Here is a 23,016-nt window from a genome sequence, read left to right as displayed (position 1 = left end):
AGCTCCCCTCTAGTACTTCTTTCGCACAGTATTTTTTATATATTCCCAAAAAATTCCACGTAAATTTTCAGGGCATTTGGAGCTGTGCAGAATAGAGGACTCAGATTTGCTCCTTTTCCAGTCCATAATTCCAGCTGCGTGAATTCTCCCTCTTCAAATAAACATTGCAAAATAAGAGAGAAAAGGCATAAATATGGTACCACAAAGTAATATAACAGCCCATAAAGCGATAAATATCAACTTGAAAGCATGATGCAAAATGGACGTATCACAATCCCTATAGACTAATGGTTGCCTTGAGTTATATTCGATGGATTTGTCCATATGCATTTCCTGAAGTCCAGCTATTGGTTTCAAGGAGTTTATATGGTGACCAAGGTGGTATTCAAGGTTTTACCGAAAGATTGGTCATGTAAGAGCTGAGCTTATTGCAGGCATGTCTTTAAGAAGAAGATTGCGTGAACATTCATGTTCACCTTCAAGACATCATCTTTATGAAGAGAAAAGATAAGATACAAGGTTGATCAAGACTAAGTCAAAGAGTGAATCAAGTTCATCAACACACAAAGCGTACAAGGTGTACCGAGAGGGGTCAAGTGATCACATGGTATGGTAAGCATTGTCCATTACACTTTGTGTACTAACCCATGGTCTACGTGAGAGTTCTATATGAGTTTAAGTATGTTTCTATGGGCTTGCAATCGTCATCAAGATTGCAGTGTGCAAGTTCAAGTGGAGCATCACGAAGATATCATGCTTGAAGTGTATCGTTCATTGTGGTGATAATGGACTTGTGAAGATGTGTCGAAGAGTGGTTCACTCATAGTGGAGTATGGGGGAGCAATCAACTAGTCTTCATCGAGCCAACGCAATCAAGAAAGGTGGTCCATCTTGAGGAAGTCAAGATCGTCATCATCGATATCAAGTGGACTATGTGCAAGGTATAGGTTTGCCCTTGATAGGTTTTCTATTTTATCGGTCTCATGGTAGTAGTTAGGAGACCGGGTTATAGGATCGATTGTCGTACTATCAAGGGGAGCTCTCAAGTGAATAGCTTGATCATATCATTCGTTGAGAGCTCAAACCATTTGCATTAATGCATTATTTTTCTTGGTTCTTGTTTGGTGTTTCTCTTTGTGAGTTGTAGACCTTATGGTCATCTTCATGACAAGCTCGAGTTCATCGAAAATGGAGTACATATGCATCTTCTATGATGTTACTCTGCACATAATGGGCAGATTCGTGGGGACCTATAAAAGGGGGTATTCTTCCCCAATGGTCCCTATCCTTTGAGCTTGTGTTTGCCCCCCATTGTTGACATTCTTCGAGGTTGCTAACTCTCAATCCCTGCAATGATTCTTGATAGTTCTTGAGGGAAAAGAGAGAGGAGATCTAGATCCACTTTTCCATCAATAACTTTCTCCTCTTTGCGAGGGGAACCCCTTGGGTCTAGATCTTGGAGTTCTTCATGTTCTTCTTCGTTCTTCCTCTCATTTTCTTCCATATCATTAGTTGTTGTGGTGGGATTTGGGAGAGAAGGACTTGGGCACTCCGTGTGCCCTTGCCATTGCATTTTATGCATAGGTTTGAGTTCTCCATGGTGATATGTGGAAGTGAAGTTTGAGAAGCTTATTACTCTTGGGTGTTTGGACACCCTAGAGCTTGTGCCTCTTGGGTGCTTTGACGCCCTAGACGGTTTGTGGTGCCTCGGAGCTCAATCATTATGGTGTAAAGCTCACGGCAAGCGTCGAGGTATCCAATTAGGCTGTGAAGATTGCCACGAGCATTTGAGGTCACCTAGGAGCCACAATCCATTATGGTGAAGCTTCGTGGTGTTGTTGTTGGGAGCCTCCAATTAATTCGTGGAGATTGCACCAACCTTGTTTTTACGGGTTCGGTAACCACCCTCAAGGGTCCCTTAGTGGAATCACAACATCTTGCATTGTGCGAGGGTGTGAGGAGATAACGGTGGCCCTAGTGGCTTCTTGGGGAGCATTGTGCCTCCATACCGCCCCAAACGGAGATTAGCACCCGCAAGGGTGTGAACTTGGGGATACATCTGAAGGGTAACGTAGCATAAATTCAAAATTTTCCTATGCATATTCAGATCTTCCTATGGAGAGACCAGCAACGAGAGAGGGGTAAGAGCATCTTCATAACTTTGAAGATCGCTAAGCGGAAGCGTTGCTAGAAGGCGGTTGATGGAGTCGTACTTGCAACGATTCCGATCTAGTGCCGAACTACGGCACCTCCGCGTTCAACACACGTGCAGCCCGGTGACGTCTCCCACACCTTGATCCAGCAAAGAGGAGGGAGAGGTTGGGGAAGAACTCCAGCAGCACGACGGCGTGGTGTCGATGGAGAGACGAGGTCTCCCGGCAGGGCTTCGTCAAACACCGGCACAGAGGAGGAGGAAGAAGGGCAGGGCTGCGCCGAGAGACAAAGAAAACCGTGTCCCTCAATGGCCAAAACCCCTCTCTATTTATAGGAGGAGGCGGAAGGGCTGCGCCACCCCTAGGGTTCCCTCCCTAGGGGCCGGCGGCCACCAGATGGGAGAGGGGGGCGGTGTCTAGGGTGGGAGGGGGTGGCGCACCACCTGGTGGGCCTAAGGCCCACCTGCGCCTAGGGTTGCCCCCTCTCCCCACCACTTGCGCATTGGGTTGGGTGTGAGAGGCGCGCCAGCCCACCTAGGGGCTGGTTCCCTCCCTCACTTGGCCCATCTAGCCTCTTGGGGTCGTTGCCCCCCTTCGATGGACCCCCGGGGCCACCTACCGTGGTCCCGGTACGTTACCGGTGACGCCCGAAACACTTCCGGTGTCCAAAACCATCCATCCTATATATCAATCTTTACCTCCGGACCATTTTGAAGCTCCTAGTGACGTCCGGGATCTCATCCGGGACTCCGAACAACTTTCGGTAACCTCGTATAACAATTCCCTATAACCCTGGCGTCATTGAACCTTAAGTGTGTAGACCCTACGGGTTCGGGAGACACGCAGACATGACCGAGACGCCTCTCCGGCCAATAACCATCAGCGGGGTCTGGATACCCATGGTGGCTCCCACTTGCTCCACGATGATCTCATCGGATGAACCACGATGTCAAGGATTCAATCAATCCCGTATACGATTCCCTTTGTGTGTCGGTATAGAACTTGCCCGAGATTCGATCGTCGGTATACCTATACCTTGTTCAATCTCGTTACCGGTAAGTCTCTTTACTCGTTCCGTAGCACGTCATCGTGTGACCAACTCCTTAGTCACATTGAGCTCATGATGATGTTCTACCGAGTGGGCCCAGAGATACCTCTCCGTCACACGGAGTGACAAATCCCGATCTCGATTCGTACCAACCCAACATACACTTTTAGAGATACACGTAATGCACCTTTATAGTCACCTGTTACGTTGTGATGTTAGATACACCCAAAGCACTCCTACGGTATCCGGGAGTTGCACAATCTCGCGGTCGAAGGAAAAGACACTTGACATTAGAAAAGCTTTAGCATACGAACAATACGATCTAGTGCTATGCTTAGGATTGGGTCTTGTCCATCACATCATTCTCCCAATGATGTGATCCCGTTATCAATGACATCTAATGCCCATGATTAGGAAACCATGATCACCTATTGACAAACGAGCTATCTAACTAGAGGCTTGCTAGGGACACATTGTGATCTATTTATTCACACATGTATTACTATTTCCTGTTAATACAATTATAGCATGAACAATAGACGATTATGATGAACAAGGAAATATGATAATAACCATTTTATTATTGCCTCTAGGGCATATTTCCAACAGTCTCCCACTTGCACTAGAGTCAATAATCTAGTTACAATGTGATGTATCAAACACCCGTAGCATTATGGTGTTGATCATGTTTTGCTCGTGGAAGAGGTTTAGTCAACGGGTCTGCAATATTCAGATCCGTGTGTACTTTACAAATATCTATTACTCCACTCTGGACATGGTCCTGGATGGAGTTGTAGCGGCGTTTGATGTGCTTCGTCTTCCGGTGAAACCTGGGCTCCTTGGCTATGGCAATGGCCCCGGTGTTATCACAGAAGAGTGCCATTGGAGCCGACGCGCTTGGAACCACTCCAAGGTCGGTGATGAGCTCCTTCATCCAAATTCCTTCATGAGCCGCTTCTGAAGCAGCTATGTACTCCGCTTCACATGTAGATGCTGCCACGACTTCTTGCTTGCTGCTGCACCAGCTCACTGCCCCACCATTCAACACATATACGTATCCGGTCTGTGACTTAGAGTCATCCGGATCTATGTCGAAGCTAGCGTCGACGTAGCCCTTTACGACGAGCTCTTCGTCACCTCCATAAACGAGAAACATTTCCTTAGTCCTTTTTAGGTACTTAAGAATATTCTTGACCGTTGTCCAGTGTTCCATACCGGGATCACTTTGGTACCTCCCTACCAAACTTATGGCAAGGTTTATATCAGGTCTGGTACACAGCATGGCATACATTAGAGAGACTATGGATGAAGCGTAGGGGACAGAACTCATCTTCTCTCTATCTGCTGCTGTGGTCGGCGACTGAGTCTTACTCAATCTCATACCTTGCAAAACTGGCAAGAACCCTTTCTTTGAGTTTTCCATATTGAACTTCTTCAATATCTTGTCAAGGTATGTACTTTGCGAAAGACCTATGAGGCGTCTTGATCTATCTCTATAGATCTTGATGCCTAATATGTATGCAGCTTCTCCAAGGTCCTTCATTGAAAAACTCTTGTTCAAATAGGCCTTTATGCTCTCCAACATTTCTGTATTGTTCCCCATCAATAATATGTCATCCACATACAGTATGAGGAAAGCTACAGAGCTCCCACTTACTTCCTTGTACAGACAGGCTTCTCAGTAAACCTGTATGAACCAAAACGCTTTAATCACCTCATTAAAGCGAATGTTCCAACTCCGAGATGCTTGCACCAGCCCATAGATGGAGCGCTGGAGCTTGCACACTTTGTTAGCACCCTTAGGGTCGACAAAACCTTCTGGTTGCATCATATACAACTCTTCCTTAAGGTTCCCATTAAGGAACGTTGTTTTGACGTCCATTTTCCAAATTTCATAATCATAAAAGGCGGCAATCGCTAACATGATTCGGACTGATTTCAGCTTCACTACGGGAGAGAAAGTCTCTTCGTAGTCAACTCCTTGAATTTGTCGAAAACCCTTTGCGACAAGTCGAGCTTTATTAACGGTTACATTACCGTTTGCATTAGTCTTCTTCTTGAAGATCCATTTATTTTATATGGCTCGCCGGTCATCGGGCAAGTCCACCAAAGTCCATACTTTGTTCTCATACATGGATCCTATCTCGGATTTCATAGCTTCAAGCCATTTGTTGGAATCCGAGCCCGCCATCGCTTCTTCATAGTTCGAAGGTTCACCGTTGTCTAACAACATGATTTCCATCACAGGGTTGCCGTACCACTCTGGTGCGGAGCGTGTCCTTGTGGACCTTCGCGGTTCAGCAGTAACTTGATCCGAAGCTTCATGATCATCATCATTAACTTCCTCTTCAGTTGGTGTAGGCGCCACAGGAACAACTTCCCGCGTTGCGCTACTATCCTGTTCGAGAGGGGGTGTAATTACCTCATCAAGTTCTACCTTCCTCCCACTTACTTCTTTCGAGAGAAACTCTTTCTCTAGAAAGGATCCATTCTTGGCAACAAAGGTTTTACCTTCGGATCTAAGATAGAAGGTATACCCAATAGTTTCCTTAGGGTATCCTATGAATACGCATTTCTCCGCTTTGGGTTCGAGCTTTTCTGGTTGAAGTTTCTTCACATAAGCATCGCAGACCCAAACTTTAAGAAACGACAACTTAGGTTTCTTGCCAAACCATAGTTCATACGGTGTCGTCTCAACGGATTTAGACGGTGCCCTATTTAAGGTGAATGCTGCAGTTTCTAATGTGTATCCCCAAAATGATAGCGGTAAGTCGGTAAGAGACATCATAGATCGTACCATATCTAATAAAGTGCGATTACGACGTTCAGACACTCCGTTGCGTTCCGGTGTCCCATGCGGCGTCAGTTGTGAAACGATTCCACACTTCCTCAGGTGTGTGCCAAACTCGTGACTCGAATATTCTCCTCCACGATCAGATCGTAGACACTTAATTTTTCTGTCACGTTGATTCTCGATCTCACTCTGAAATTCCTTGAACTTTTCAAATGTCTCAGATTTGTGCTTCATCAAGTAGATATACCCATACCTACTCAAATCATCGGTGAGAGTGAGAACATAACGATAGCCACCGCGAGCTTCAACATTCATTGGACCACACACATCAGTATGTATTATTTCCAATAAATCGGTTGCTCTCTCCATTATTCCTGAGAATGGAGTCTTAGTCATCTTGTCCATGAGGCACGGTTCGCATGTGTCAAATGATTCAAAGTCAAGAGACTCTAATAGTCCATCAGTATGGAGCTTCTTCATGCGCTTAACGCCGATATGACCAAGGCGGCAGTGCCACAAGTATGTGGGACTATCATTATCAACTTTACATATTTTGGTACTCACACTATGAATATGTGTAACATCATGATCGAGATTCATCAAGAATAAACCATTCACCAGCGGAGCATGACCATAAAACATATCACTCATATAAATAGAACAACCATTATTCTCTGACTTAAATGAGTAGTCGTCTCGCATTAAGCAAGACCCTGATACAATGTTCATGCTTAAAGCTGGTACTAAATAACAATTATTAAGGTTTAAGACTAATCCCGATGGTAGATGTAGAGGTAGCGTGCCGACGGCGATCACATCGACCTTTGAACCATTCCCGACGCGCATCGTCACCTCGTCCTTGGCCAGTCTCCGCTTATTCCGCAGTTCCTGCTTTGAGTTGCAAATGTGAGCAACAACACCGGTATCAAATACCCAGGAGCTACTACGAGCGCTGGTAAGGTACACATCAATAACATGTATATCACATATACCTTTAACGTTGTCGGCCTTCTTGTCCGCTAAGTATTTGGGGCAGTTCCGCTTCCAGTGACCCTTTCCCTTGCAATAGAAGCACTCAGTCTCAGGCTTGGGTCCATTCTTTTTCTTCTTCCCGACATCTGGCTTACCGGGCGCGACAACAGCTTTGTGTCTTTCTTGAAGTTCTTCTTACCCTTGCCCTTCTTGAAACTAGTGCTCTTGTTGACCATCAACACTTGATGCTCTTTCTTGATTTCTACTTCTGCAGACTTGAGCATCGAGTACAACTCGGGAATGGTCTTCTCCATCCCTTGCATGTTGTAGTTAAGCACAAAGACTTTGTAGCTTGGTGGGAGAGACTGGAGGATTCTGTCAATTATAGCATCATCCGGAAGTTCGACTCCAAGTGAAGTCAGACGACCGTGTAACCCAGACATTTTGAGTATGTGCTCACTAACAGAACTGTTCTCCTCCATCTTACAGCTAAAGAACTTGTCGGAGACTTCATATCTCTCGACACGGGCATGAGCTTGAAAAACTAGCTTCAGCTCTTGGAACATCTCATATGCTCCGTGTTGCTCAAAACGCCTTTGGAGCCCCATTTCTAAACTGTATAACATGCCACACCTAACCAGAGAGTAGTCATCACTCCACGTTTGCCAGACGTTCAGAATGTCCTGGGCTGCTGCGGGAACGGGAGGGTCACCTAGAGGCGCATCAAGGACATAAGCCATTTTAGCTGCTTCAAGGATGAGCTTCAAGTTGCGAACCCAGTCCGCATAGTTGCTACCATCATCTTTCAGCTTGTTTTTCTCTAGGAATGCGTTGAAATTGAGGTTAACGTTGGCCATCTACAATATTTATAAAGACAAACCTTTTAGACTAAGTTCATGACAATTAAGTTCATTTAATCATATTAAGTATGAACTCCCACTTAAATCGACATCCCTCTAGTCATCTAAGTGATACATGATCCATGTTGACTAACCCGTGTCCGATCATCATGTTGACTAACCATGGTGAGCAACTTCATGCTGATCGTATTCAACCATACGACTCATGTTTGACCTTTCGGTCTCTTGTATTCGAGGTCATGTCTGTACATGCTAAGCTCGTCGAGTCAACCTAGGTGTTTCGCGTGTGTAAATCTGGCTTACACCCGTTGTATGCGAACGTTAGAATCTATCACACCCGCTCATCACGTGGTGCTTCGAGACAACGAACCTTCGCAACGGTGCACACTTAGGGGAATACGTTCTTGAAATTTTAAGAGGGATCATCTTATTATGCTACCGTCGTTCTAAGCAATAAGATGAAAAACATGATAAACATCACAATGCAATCATAGAGTGACATGATATGGCCATTATCATCTTTGCCCTTTCGATCTCCATCTTCAGGCATCGCATGATCATCATCGTCACCGGCGTGACACCATGATCTCCATCATCATGATCTCCATCATCGTGTCTCCGTGAAGTCGTCACGCCAACTACTACTATCACTACTACTATAGCTAACCGTTAGCAATGAAGTAAAAGTAGTAAGCACATGGCGTTGCATCTCATACAATAAATTAAGACAACTCCTATGGCTCCTGCCGGTTGTCATACTCATCGACATGCAAGTCGTGAAACCTATTACAATAACATGATCATATCATACATCATACATGCAACATCACAACTTTGGCCATATCATATCACATGTCAAACCCTGCAAAAACAAGTTAGACGTCCTCTAATTGTTGCTGCAAGTTTTACGTGGCTGATTTGGGTTTCTAGCAAGAACGCCTTCTTACTTACGTGACAGCCACAACGATGATATGCCAAAGCTATTTACCCCTCATAAGGACCCTTTTCATCAAATCCAATCCGACTAGAGTAGGAGAGACAGACACCCGCTAGCCACCTTTATGCACGGTGTGCATGTCTGTCGGTGGAACCAGTCTCTCGTAAGCGTACGTGTAAAGTCGGTCCGGGCCGCTTCATCCCACAATACCGCCGGAAAAGAATAAGACCAGTAGCGGCAAGCAAATTGACAAATCATCGCCCACAACTTTTGTGTTCTACTCGTGCATAGAATCCACGCATAGAAAACCTGGCTCGGATGCCACTGAAGGGTAACGTAGCATAAGTTCAAAAAAATTCTACGCATATTCAGATCTTCCTATGGAGAGACCAGCAACGAGAGAGGGGTAAGAGCATCTTCATACCTTTGAAGATCGCTAAGCGGAAGCGTTGCCAGAACGCGGTTGATGGAGTCGTACTCTCAGCGATTCCGATCTAGTGCCGAACTACGGCACCTCCGCGTTCAACACACGTGCAGCTCGGTGACGTCTCCCGCACCTTGATCCAGCAAGGAGGAGGGAGAGGTTGGGGAAGAACTCCAGCAGCACGACGGCGTGGTGTCGATGAAGAGACGAGGTCTTCCGGCAGGGCTTCGCCAAGCACTGGCAGAGAGGAGGAGGAAGAAGGGCAGGGCTGCGCCGAGAGACAGAGAAAACCGTGTCCCTCAATGGCCAAAACCCCTCTCTAGTTATAGGAGGAGGGGGAAGGGCTGCGCCAACCCTAGGGTTCCCTCCCTAGGGGCCGGCGGCCACCAGATGGGAGAGGGGGGCGGCGGCTAGGGGGGGGAGGGGGTGGCGCACCACCTGGTGGGCCTAAGGCCCACCTGCGCCTAGGGTTGCCCCCTCTCCCCACCACTTGCGCATTGGGCTCGGTGTGAGAGGCGCACCAGCCCACCTAGGGGCTGGTTCCCCCCGCACTTGGCCCACCAAGCCTCTTGGGGTCGTTGCCCCCCTTCGGTGGACCCCCGGGGCCACCTCCGGTGGTCCCGGTGGTCCCGGTGCCTTACCGGTGACGCCCGAAACACTTCCGGTGTTCAAAACCATCCATCCTATATATCAATCTTTACCTCCGGACCATTCCGGAGCTCCTCGTGACGTCTGGGATCTCATCTGGGACTCTGAAGAACTTTCGGTAACCTCGTATAACAATTCCCTATAACCCTGGCGTCATCGAACCTTAAGTGTGTAGACCCTACGGGTTCGGGAGACAGGCAGACATGACCGAGACACCTCTCCGGCCAATAACCATCAGCGGGGTCTGGATACCCATGGTGGCTCCCACTTGCTCCACGATGATCTCATCGGATGAACCATGATGTCAAGGATTCAATCAATCCCGTATACGATTCCCTTTGTCTGTCGGTATAGAACTTGCCCAAGATTCGATCGTCGGTATACCTATACCTTGTTCAATCTCGTTACCGGTAAGTCTCTTTACTCGTTCCGTAGCACGTCATCGTGTGACCAACTCCTTAGTCACATTGAGCTCATGATGATGTTCTACCGAGTGGGCCCAGAGATACCTCTCCGTCACACGGAGTGACAAATCCCGATCTCGATTCGTACCAACCCAACAGACACTTTCAGAGATACCCGTAGTGCACCTTTATAGTCACCCAGTTACGTTGTGACGTTTGATACACCCAAAGCGCTCCTACGGTATCCAGGAGTTGCACAATCTCACAGTCGAAGGAAAAGACACTTGACATTTGAAAAGCTTTAGCATACGAACAATACGATCTAGTGCTATGCTTAGGATTGGGTCTTGTCCATCACATCATTTTCTCAATGATGTGATCCCGTTATCAATGACATCTAATGCCCATGATCAGGAAACCATGATCATCTATTGACTAACGAGCTAGCTAACTAGAGGCTTGCTAGGGACACATTGTGATCTATTTATTCACACATGTATTACTGTTTCCTGTTAATACAATTATAGCATGAATAATAGACGATTATCATGAACAAGGAAATATGATAATAACCATTTTATTATTGCCTCTAGGGCATATTTCCAACAACATCGTCGTCTCCGTGTACCTCGGTTATCTCTTACCCAAGCCCTTTACTTATGCATTTTACTTTATGATAGCCATATTGTTTGTTGCTATGCATCTTGCTATCACTTAGTTGATTATCTTGCTTAACATAAGTTGTTGGTGCACATAGATGAGTCTAGTTATTTTCGGTTTTGTGATTGACATATTAAACGCTAGTTTTATTCCGCATTTGTTCAAGCCTAAACCGTAATTATTTTAAAGCGTCTATTCACCCCTCCTCTAGGCTACATCCACGTCCTTTCAGCAGGTACTGACACATCGACCATGACAGACCTGCCTTTGATGTCACCACGGTGCGAGACAATGCACACGTGTCCATCACACATCTATCGCCGAGACTCCACGTCGTCGATGAGTCACACATGGAACACCGTTTCACTCCTAGAACCGCCAACTGGTACCTCGAGCAATGCACATCCCCAAGAATGACGCCCCCCTCCTCCTCCCCCCCCCCCCCCCCCCCCCCGCGCAGAAGGACGTTGTTGTCATTCGATCAACTCATCTTGGGTTCCCCCTGAGGTAGCGAGAGGAGTTGGGAGGTTCACCTTGTTGTCATTCGATCAACTCATCTTGGGTTCCCCCTGAGGTAGCGAGAGGAGTTGGGAGGTTCACCTCGATGATGCCTTCAAGAAGGAAACGGCGACAGTGCATCGCCATCACCAGCTTCAGCCAGCTATCAAAGACAAGATTCTCACCCGGATCAGCAGCACGAGACTCCTACCGACAAATATGCATCTCCGAGACCACCTTCAAAGCCTCCAGATCCGACGACCAACCATAGCCGCACTGCCACTGCGGTGGACCCTAACGCTTCGTCCACTATCGAAGGGCGTCACCACTAGAACATGGAGGAAGGGCGGCCACCCCACCGCACCAGGCAGGAAGAGCCGTTAGGAAGGATCCCAAGCACGCTCTTCACAGTCGCTGTATTGAACGGTAACCAAAGTCGTCCGTCAGACACGGGCTTGGCCCACCTCCTCACTCCCTCCAACACAAGCCAGGGAGGAGAAGCCCGTCACCGCCGTCAGACACGGGCTTAGCCCAGTGGCGTTCTCCAAAGGCGACGGAGAGAGGGGAGGACGAAGATGGCGACCCCAACGGCTAGTGTTTGGGGAACCACCGGAGTAGCCCGAGTCAGGGGTGACGCAGGGTCGCGAGTTGTTGGTTTGCTCTTTACCTAGTTATTTTTAGTTTAGGTGCACATGCTGCTTGACTAGGTTAGAAAATTATACTCCTTTGATTCATATTACTTGTTTTAGATTTGTATATCTAACACTAAAATATGAATCGGAGGGAGTATATTTTTCTAGCGGACCGTCCAATCGGGAGTGGACCAAACATTCTCACGTTGCCATCGGCAAGTAGTACTGTAATGCCAAACAATGCTCAAAGCTGTTCACGATGCATGGTTCTTTGATGCTGGCAATGCATGCTACCGGCAGTTTGAGAAAGGAAAAAAATCAAGACTATATACAAAGAAGAAAATGGCCATTGGATTCATACCCGGCCGAATAATTACTGCAGATTCGCGGCGTGCATTGGTTCTTTATGCTTGTCATTTCGTCTCCGAGGGAGCAATCTTAGCATTCAGCAAGAGGATGCAGTCAGTGGTCAGCTGTTCTTGGCCTCCTGCAGCATCTCTACAGCCTTCTTCATCTTGGGCCGCTTCGCCGGGGCGCGCTCCGTGCACAGCATGGCGACCTTGAGCACGGCGAGCATCTGCCTCCGCCACGCAAACGACACGGTGCTCAGCCTTGGGTCCATGATCTGCTCCGGCGTCTCCCCTCTCTCCGGCGCAGAGTGCACCCACTTGACAAGGTCCACACCCTCGCCGAACTCCTCGTCCACCGGCATCTTGGACGTCAGGATCTCGAGCAGCAACACCCCGAAGCTGTACACATTCCCTGGTACAGTAACCTGCATTGAGTAGGCATACTCTGCAAAAATAAAAAAATCAAGTGCAATTTGTGTTATGGTTATGGATCCTCTGGCACGTTGAGTAGGTATAATACTCTGCAAGAAAGAAATCAAGTGCAATTTGGGAGAAAAGTTCAGACCTGGAGGTATATAACCAAATGTGCCAGCAACCGCGCTGATGCTGGCAGTGCCCTTTGAAGGGTCCAGCAGCTTGGAGATCTCAACCTCGCCGAGAAGGGCGTTGTAGTGTGAGTCAAGGAAGACATTACCCGAAGAAATGTCGAGGTGGATGGTGGCAATCTGGTGGAGGAAGGCCAGCCCTTCGGCGACACCCATTGCAATTGACAAGAGCTTTGGCCAGTCAGGCTTCTGGTTGTCAGTACCATCGCAGTTGTCTGAATTGTGCAGCAGCTGAAGCAATGTTCCGTTGGGCAAGTCATACTGCAGCAGCAATGCAACATCCTCGTAGATGACATACCCAATGGGACGCACAAGGTTGGGATGGTTTACGTGCGCGAGACGCTCAAGCTCCCGGATCATCTTGGCCTGGTGGTGGACGACCGCGCGGTCGACCGACTTCAACTTCTTGACACACACCACCATGCCTGATGGCATGACAGCCTTGTAGGTTGTGCTGAACGTGCCGCTCCTCACTGCACTGGCCTCCTTGAACGTGGCCTGGACACAAGTCTGGAAATCAATGGCCTGCTGCAAGCTCTCGATGAACACACTTGAGGCCATGACATGCCGTGCTTCGACGACCACCTCTCCTGCCTCGGCCTTCTTTGCATCGGCCTCCTTCTCCTGCCTCTCACGCCACATGAACAACGTTACCACCAACGATACCACCGAGAAGATGAGCACGCAGGACCCAGCAACTGCCAAAGCCACCCTGTAAGATATCTTCCTGTGGTCTGATCCATAATTGGAACCATAAATCGGTCCACAGTCCACGTCCAGCGGGTCGCCGCACAGCTTGGCATTGCCAGAGAAACTGGACCCTGCACTTTTCTGAAATGGCCCAAACTCCGGTATGGCACCACGGAGCCGGTTGTTTGACAAGTTGACAACTATCAAGCTCAGCATCCCTCTCATGTCACCAGGGATCTCACCAGATATCTCATTGCTGGATAAATCAAGCGCGACGAGCTTATCGAGCCGACCAAGTTCTCGGGGCAGCGGCCCTAAAAGGTGGTTGAAGCTAAGGTTGAGCGCAATCTGTAAGCTCTTGATCTTGCCCATTTCAGCTGGTATCACACCACTCAGATTGTTGTTGGCAAGCTGCAGTTCAAGAAGCCGGCTGCAGCCACCTATACCGTGCGGGATGCTACCCGAGAACTCGTTGTGATCGAGCACAAGAAACTGCAACCTTGATCCGTTGCAGATGGCATCTGGCAAGCCACCGCGGAAAGCGTTGTAACTCAAGTCCAGTTTGCTCAAGTTCCGGCACCGCAGAATGGACCTGGGGAACTCGCCCCCGAGGCCATTGCCGGAGATAATGAGCTCTTGCAGGTTCCTCAGCTCACCAAGCATGTCCGGCACCTCGCCGACAAGGCGGTTGTAGGCCAAATTGAGCAGCGTCAGGTTGGCGCAGCCTGCAAACTGAGCGGGGATACTGCCAGACAGCTGGTTGCTGTCGGCCTCAAAGTAGGTCAGGCTGGTAGCATCGCCGATGGATGCCGGGATGGCGCCTGCGAGGCGATTGTTGCCGATGCGCACGTTGGATAGGCCGAGGCACCGGCCGATTGAATCCGGGATTGTGCCGTTGAGCCTATTCACGGTGAGGATAAGAACCTGCAGATTACCAAGGTCGAAGAGGCTGCTGGGTATGCTCCCCTCGAGGCTATTGGAGTGGAGGTTGAGCACTTGAAGCTTGGACGAGAGGCCGAGCCCCGGCGGAATCGGCCCCGAGAGCGCGTTCTCGTAAGCGGAGAGCACGCGGAGGCCCGGGAGGCCGGCGAGCCAGCCGGGGATGGCGCCGGTGAGGTTGTTTCCCGAAATCTGCACTTCTTGGAGGTCCTTGAGGCTCCTGAGGTGGTCGGGGATGGCGCCGGAGAGCGCGTTGTTGGAGAGGTTCAAGAACTTGAGGCCGACGGCGCCGCCGAGGGCAGCCGGGATGGGGCCGGCGAGCCTGTTCATGGAGAGGTCGAGGAGCTCGAGGCGAGCGAGCGCACCGAGAGCCGCGGGGACGGCGCCGGCGAGCGCGTTGAAGGAGAGATCGAGCCGCGCCAGCGCGCGGAGCCCGGCGGCGGCCGAGAAGTCGCCGCGGAGGCCCTGACGGGGCAGCTCGACCGCGGTGACCTCTCGGGCCCCGGAGCACGTGACGCCGCGCCAGGCGCAGTAGTCTGCCGGCGCGGCCGTCCAGTCCGGCGGCGCCAGCCCGCGGCGCAGCGCCTGCATTGCCACCGCATCTCCGGCGCCCGCCCGGAGCGCGAGGAGGGAGGCCGAGATGAGGCCGAGGGAGAGGAAAAGGCAGCGGCGGAAGGCGGGATGCATTTGGGGCCGGGCGTGGGGGTGGCGCTCGCTCGGCCGGGGCCGCCGAGGTGGGGCGGTGGTGGTGGCGGCGGCCAGGCCCCGCCCGTGAGTGCTTGCTTTTCTTGGGTGGTAGGCAGAGAGCACGGGAGAAGGGAGGCCGCCTCACAGCTCACACACACACTTGCCTCCCGTCAATGGGAGTGTCAAGAAAGAGGAAAGGGGAAAGTTGTTTTTCCTGATTATTCCTGAGTATAGGGGCAGCAGCATCATCATTGAGGGGCTAATCGCAGGCGCCTAATGATATTCTCTTCTTTCACTTTTATTTTGTTACTTTTACACCCTGCTCGTGCGTTTTCTGGCGTCGAACGTGGTGAATTTCTTGGGCGCCGAGCCCGAGAATCTTTGTGCTCTGTTCCTTTCCCTACTTTGTTTCGTTCCAAAGCAGTAGCTCATTCATTAAGGCGTACGGTTTGTCCTATGGCTACTGACATCAAGGGGCCTTTGTCCTTGGTATTGGTATTAGTATCGTTGGGAGAGGTCTGGGTTTGTTTCATGTCTTGCCTGGTTTGAAAATACATTTCGCAACCACTTTGAAATACATCTCTCGCCTATTTTGACTGTGGATAAATTATTATGCCAGGTTTAAAAAACTAAAAAAAAAACACCGGAGCCTGCCAGCCCGTCGGTGTTTCAGGCACAACAGAGCGACCTGTAACTAGACCGGTAAAAACCAGTTAGATCGGGTGTTTGTTTGTGCGACTAGGTCTCGATCGTATGAGACTTAACCAAATGCCAAGTAATATACGGAGTAATATATATATATAAGATCCTCGAAGCAAAGCAAATTGCATAAATTATCATGTAAGATCAAAAGAATATGACACAAGACATAATGAAGTATTTGTTTTCATTCGATCCCACGTCATAGGCATCGGCCTATGCTTGCCGTGATAAAAGCATCTACAGCCACAAACGTCATATTGATCAGGCACATACAGGTCTATTGATAAGACAGTGGAAAGAAGAATACGTCGACTCAACCGGACTCCTCAAAGCCTCTCAACCGGACTCCTCAAAGCCTCCTTATACGCATGACCTATGTGACACTTCTCATGTCACCCTCATATATAGGATAAATATGAGGTGTGTCCATGCGTGTCCGGTTAGTAGTCATGTATCCATCACATAAGATTTGATCCACCTTTTCTCTTTGTCATTCTTTCTCTCACTTTATCTCCATCAATCATATGCATGGGACCAGTCATATAGGGGAAAAGTGGGGGACCGTTGAAATTATGCCCTAGAGGCAATAATAAATATAGTTATTATTATAATTTCTGTATCAAGATAATCGTTTATTATCCATGCTATAATTGTATTGAATGAAGACTCATTTACATGTGTGGATACATAGACAAAACACTGTCCCTAGCAAGCCTCTAGTTGGCTAGCCAGTTGATCAAAGATAGTCAGTGTCTTCTGATTATAAACAAGGTGTTGTTGCTTGATAACTGGATCACGTCATTAGGAGAATCACGTGATGGACTAGACCCAAACTAATAGACGTAACATGTTGATCGTGTCATTTTGTTGCTACTGTTTTCTGCGTGTCAAGTATTTGTTCCTATGACCATGAGATCATATAACTCACTGACACCGGAGGAATGCTTTGTGTGTATCGAACGTCGCAACGTAACTGGGTGACTATAAAGATGCTCTACAGGTATCTCCGAAGGTGTTAGTTGAGTTAGTATGGATCAAGATTGGGATTTGTCACTCCGTGTGACGGAGAGATATCTCGGGGCCCACTCGGTAATACAACATCACACACAAGCCTTGCAAGCAATGTGACTTAGTGTAAGTTGCGGGATCTTGTATTACGGAACGAGTAAAGAGACTTGCCGGTAAACGAGATTGAAATAGGTATGCGGATACTGACGATCGAATCTTGGGCAAGTAACATACCGCAGGACAAAGGGAATGACATACGGGATTATATGAATCCTTGGCACTCAGGTTCAAACGATAAGTTCTTCGTAGAATATGTAGGATCCAATATGGGCATCCAGGTCCCGCTATTGGATATTGACCGAGGAGTCTCTCGGGTCATGTCTACATAGTTCTCGAACCCGCAGGGTCTGCACACTTAAGGTTCGATGTTGTTTTATGCGTATTTGAGTTATATGGTTGGTTACCGAATGTTGTTCGGAGTCCCGGATGAGATCACGGACGTCACGAGGGTTTCCGGAATGGTCCGGAAACGAAGATTGATATATAGGATGACCTCATTTGATTACCGGAAGGTTTTTGGAGTTACCGGGAATGTACCGGGAATGACGAATGGGTTCCGGGAGTTCACCGGGGGGGCAACACACCCCGGGGAAGCCCATAGGCCATGAGGGTGGCGCATCAGCCCTTAGTGGGCTGGTGGGACAGCCCAAAAGGGCCCTATGCGCCATAGAAAGAAAAATCAAAGAGAAAGAAAAAAAGGGAGGTGGGAAGGGAAGGAAGGACTCCCACCCACCAAACCAAGTCCAACTCGGTTTGGGGGGGAGCCTTCCCCCTTGGACTCGGCCGACCCCCTTGGGGCTCCTTGAGCCCCAAGGCAAGGTCCCCTCCCTCCCACCTATATATACGGAGGTTTTAGGGCTGATTTGAGACGACTTTTCCATGGCAGCCCGACCACATACCTCCACGGTTTTTCCTCTAGATCGCGTTTCTGCGGAGCTCGAGCGGAGCCCTGCTGAGACGAGATCATCCCCAACCTCCGGAGCGCCGTCACGCTGCCGGAGAACTCTTCTACCTCTCCGTCTCTCTTGCTGGATCAAGAAGGCCGAGATCATCGTCGAGCTGTACGTGTGCTGAACGCGGAGGTGCCGTCCATTCGGTACTAGATCGTGGGACTGATCGCGGGATTGTTCGCGGGGCGGATCGAGGGACGTGAGGACGTGCCACTACATCAACCGCGTTCACTAACACTTTTGCTGTACGGTCTACAAGGGTACGTAGATCACTCATCCCCGCTCGTAGATGGACATCACCATGATAGGTCTTCGTGCGCGTAGGAAAATTTTTGTTTCCCATGCGACGTTCCCCAACAGTGGTATAAGAGCTAGGTTCATGCGTATATGTCTTCTCGAGTAGAACACAAAAGTTATTGTGGGCGGTGATGTGCGTTTTGCTGCCCTCCTTAGTCCTTTCTTGATTCCGCGGTATTGTTGGATTGAAGCGGCTTGGACCGACATTACTCGTATGCTTACGAGAGACTGGTTTCATCGCTACGAGTAACCCCGTTGCTCAAAGATGACTGGCAAGTGTCAGTTTCTCCAACTTTAGTTGAATCGGATTTGACCGAGGAGGTCCTTGGATGAGGTTAAATAGCAACTCATATATCTCCGTTGTGGTGTTTGCGTAAGTAAGATGCGATCCTACTAGATACCCATGGTCACCACGTAAAACATGCAACAACAAAATTAGAGGACGTCTAACTTGTTTTTGCAGGGTATGCTTGTGATGTGATATGGCCAACGATGTGATGTGATATATTGGATGTATGAGATGATCATGTTGTAATAGAAAATATCGACTTGCACGTCGATGGTACGGCAACCGGCAGGAGCCATAGGGTTGTCTTTATACTAACGTTTGTGCTTGCAGATGCGTTTACTATTTTGCTAGGATGTAGCTTTAGTAGTAATAGCATGAGTAGCACGACAACCCCGATGGCAACACGTTGATGGAGATCATGGTGTGGCGCCGGTGACAAGAAGATCGTGCCGGTGCTTTGGTGATGGAGATCAAGAAGCACGTGATGATGGCCATATCATGTCACTTATGAATTGCATGTGATGTTAATCCTTTTATGCACCTTATTTTGCTTAGAACGACGGTAGCATTATGAGGTGATCTCTCACTAAAATTTCAAGACGAAATTGTGTTCTCCCCGACTGTGCACCATTGCTACAGTTCGTCGTTTCGAGACACCACGTGATGATCGGGTGTGATAGACTCAACGTTCACATACAACGGGTGCAAAACAGTTGCGCACGCGGAACACTCGGGTTAAGCTTGACGAGCCTAGCATGTGCAGACATGGCCTCGGAACACATGAGACCGAAAGGTCGATCATGAATCATATAGATGATATGATTAGCATAGGGATGCTTACCACTGAAACTATACTCAACTCACGTGATGATCGGACTTGAGCTAGTGTAAGTGGATCATGAACCACTCAAATGACTAGAGAGATGTACTTTTTGAGTGGGAGTTTAGCGAATAATTTGATTAAGTTAAACTCTAATTATCTTGAACATAGTCTAAGTCCACTTTGAATATATTTGTGTTGTAGATCATGGCTCACGCGACAGTCACCCTGAATTTTAATACGTTCCAAGAGAAAGCTAAGTTGAAAGATGATGGAAGCAACTTTGTAGACCGGGCTCGTAATCTTAAGCTAATCTTACAAGCTGGGAAGAAGGATTATGTCCTTAATGCTGCGCTAGGGGATGAACCACCCGCTACGGCTGATCAGGATGTTAAGAACGCTTGGTTAGCACGTAAGAAGGACTACTCAGTAGTTCAATGTGCAGTCTTGTATGGCTTAGAACCGGGACTTCAACGTCGCTTTGAGCGTCATGGAGCATTTGAGATGTTCCAGGAGTTGAAGTTTATCTTTCAGAAGAACGCCCAGATCGAGAGGTATGAGACCTCCGATAAATTCTATGCTTGCAAGATGGAGGAGAACTCGTCTGTCAGTGAACATGTGCTCAAAATATCTGGGTACTCAAACCGTCTAGCTGAGCTGGGGATTGAACTCCCGCAAGAGGCTATCACTGACAGAATCCTTCAATCACTGCCGCCAAGCTATAAAGGCTTTGTGTTGAACTACAACATGCAAGGGATGAACAAGTTACCCGGTGAGTTGTTTGCGATGCTGAAAGTCGCAGAGTCTGAACTCCGTAAAGAGCATCAAGTGTTGATGGTGAATAAAACCACTAGTTTCAAGAGAAACGGCAAAGGCAAGAAGGATAATTCGAAGAAGAGCGGCAAGCCTATTGCCAATCCGACGAAGAAACCCAAAGCTGGACCTAAGCCTGAAACGGAGTGTTACTATTGCAAGGGTATGGGTCAATGGAAGCGCAATTGCCCCAAGTATCTGGCAGATAAGAAGGCGGCCAAAGTAAAATCAGGTATATTTGATATACATGTTATTGATGTGTACTTAACCGGCTCTTGTAGTAGTGCCTGGGTATTCGATACCGGTTCTGTTGCTCATATTTGCAACTCGAAACAGGAACTGCGGAATAGACGGAGGTTGGCGAAAGATGAAGTGACGATGCGCGTAGGAAATGGTTCCAAGGTTGATGCAATCGCCGTCGGCACAGTTTCACTTCAGTTACCATCAGGATTAGTGATGAACTTAAATCATTGTTATTTAGTGCCTGCGTTGAGCATGAACATTATATCTGGATCTTGTTTATTGCGAGACGGTTACTCTTTTAAGTCAGAGAATAATGGTTGTTCTATTTCTATGAGTAACATCTTTTATGGTCATGCACCCAATGTGAGAGGATTGTTCATATTGAATCTTGATAGCGATACACACATACATAACATTGAGACCAAAAGAGTTAGAGTTAACAATGATAGCGCCGTATTTTTGTGGCACTGCCGCTTAGGTCATATTGGTGTAAAGCGCATGAAGAAACTCCATGCTGATGGACTTTTGGAGTCACTTGACTTTGATTCACTTGACACGTGCGAACCATGCCTCATGGGCAAGATGACTAAGACTCCGTTCTCCGGAACTATGGAGCGTGCAAGTGACTTGTTGGAAATCATACATACCGATGTGTGTGGTCCGATGAGCGTAGAGGCGCGCGGCGGGTATCGTTATTTTCTCACCTTCACTGACGATTTGAGTAGATATGGTTATGTCTACTTGATGAAGCACAAGTCTGAAACATTTGAAAAGTTCAAGCAATTTCAGAGTGAAGTGGAAAATCATCGTAACAAGAAGATCAAGTTCCTACGGTCTGATCGTGGGGGTGAATATCTGAGTTTCGAGTTTGGTGCTCACTTAAGACAATGTGGAATTGTTTCACAGTTAACACCGCCTGGAACACCACAACGTAATGGTGTGTCCGAACGTCGTAATCGTACTTTATTAGAGATGGTGCGATCTATGGTGTCTCTTACTGATTTGCCGTTATCGTTTTGGGGTTATGCATTAGAAACAGCTGCATTCACTTTAAATAGGGCACCATCAAAATCCGTTGAGACGACACCATACGAACTGTGGTATGGCAAAAGGCCAAAGTTGTCGTTTCTCAAAGTTTGGGGATGTGATGCTTATGTCAAAAAGCTTCAGCCTGAAAAGCTGGAACCCAAAGCGGAAAAGTGCGTCTTCATAGGTTACCCAAAGAGACAGTTGGGTACACCTTCTATCTCAAAACCGAGGGCAAAGTGTTTGTTGCTCAAAACGGAGCTTTTCTCGAGAAGGAGTTTCTCTCGAGAGAATTGAGTGGGAGGAAGATAGAACTTGACGAGGTTGTCGAACCTCTCATCCCTCTAGATGGTGGCGCAGGGCAAGGGGAAACCTTTGTCGTTGCAACGCCGGTTGAGGAGGAAGTTAATGATGATGATCATGAAACTCCGGTTCAAGTTTCTGTCGAACCACGCAGGTCGACGAGACCACGTGCTGCTCCAGAGTGGTACGGTAATCCCGTCTTATCGATCATGTAGTTGGACAACAATGAACCTGCAAATTATGAAGAAGCAATGGTGGGCCCAGATTCCAACAAATGGCTAGAAGCCATGAAGTCCGAGATAGGATCCATGTATGAGAACAAAGTGTGGACTTTGGAGGTACTACCTGAGGGTCGCAAGGCTATTCAGAACAAATGGATTTTTAAGAGGAATACGGACGCTGACGGCAATGTGACCGTTTATAAAGCTCGACTTGTGGCAAAGGTTTTTTTACAAGTTCAAGGAGTTGACTACGATGAGACTTTCTCACCCGTAGCGATGCTTAAGTCCGTCAGAATCATGTTAGCAATAGCTGCATTTTTCGATTATGAAATCTGGCAGATGGATGTCAAAACGGCGTTCCTTAACGGTTTCCTTAAGGAAGAATTGTATATGATGCAACCCGAAGGTTTTGTCGATCCTAAGAATGCTAACAAGGTGTGCAAGCTCCAGCGATCCATTTATGGACTGGTGCAAGCATCTCGGAGTTGGAACAAACGCTTTGATGAGGTGATCAAAGCATTTGGGTTTATACAAGTGGTTGGAGAATCTTGTATTTACAAGAAAGTGAGTGGGAGCTCTGTGGCGTTTCTAATATTATATGTGGATGACATATTGCTGATTGGAAACAAGGTAGAGTTTTTAGAGAGCATAAAGGATTACTTGAATAAAAGTTTCTCTATGAAGGACCTAGGAGAAGCTGCTTACATTCTAGGCATTAAGATCTATAGGGATAGATCAAAACGCCTGATAGGACTTTCACAAAGCACATACCTTGATAAAGTTTTGAAGAGGTTCAAAATGGAACAGTCCAAGAAAGGGTTCTTGCCAGTTGTACAAGGTACGAGATTGAGTAAGACTCAGTGCCCAGCAACTGATGAAGATAGAGAGCATATGAGCTCCGTCCCCTATGCTTCAGCCATAGGTTCTATCATGTATGCAATGCTATGCACTAGACCGGATGTTAGCCTGGCCATAAGTATGGC

The 23,016-nt window shown here is 47.9% G+C and overlaps 1 protein-coding gene across 1 annotated transcript; it reads right to left on the bottom strand.

Annotated features, from left to right (window-relative positions):
- Window positions 1-12,217: 12,217 nt before the first annotated feature.
- LOC123443135 (leucine-rich repeat receptor-like tyrosine-protein kinase PXC3) lies at window positions 12,218-15,478 on the bottom strand. The gene is made up of 2 exons (XM_045119410.1): window positions 12,946-15,478; window positions 12,218-12,825 (listed from the first exon to the last, which is right to left on the bottom strand). Exons 1-2 carry the CDS (start codon window positions 15,299-15,301, stop codon window positions 12,500-12,502), a joined length of 2,682 nt encoding a protein of 893 aa, XP_044975345.1. The 5' UTR covers window positions 15,302-15,478; the 3' UTR covers window positions 12,218-12,499.
- Between the last annotated feature and the right edge of the window lie 7,538 nt (window positions 15,479-23,016).

This window comes from Hordeum vulgare, chromosome 3H (genome assembly GCF_904849725.1).
Source record: "Hordeum vulgare subsp. vulgare chromosome 3H, MorexV3_pseudomolecules_assembly, whole genome shotgun sequence".
In the NCBI taxonomy this organism is placed as follows: Eukaryota; Viridiplantae; Streptophyta; class Magnoliopsida; order Poales; family Poaceae; genus Hordeum; species Hordeum vulgare.
Note: the sequence above shows the minus strand (reverse complement) of the source record. Positions and strands in the feature narration are given on the sequence as shown.

Coding starts and splice junctions, on each gene's coding strand:
- LOC123443135 (XM_045119410.1), bottom strand. CDS start 15,301: ATGCATCCCGCCTTCCGCCGCTGCCTTTTCCTCTCCCTCGGCCTCATC. Junction 12,826..12,945: donor ATTTGGTTATATACCTCCAG/GTCTGAACTTTT, acceptor TTATTTTTGCAG/AGTATGCCTACTCAATGCAG.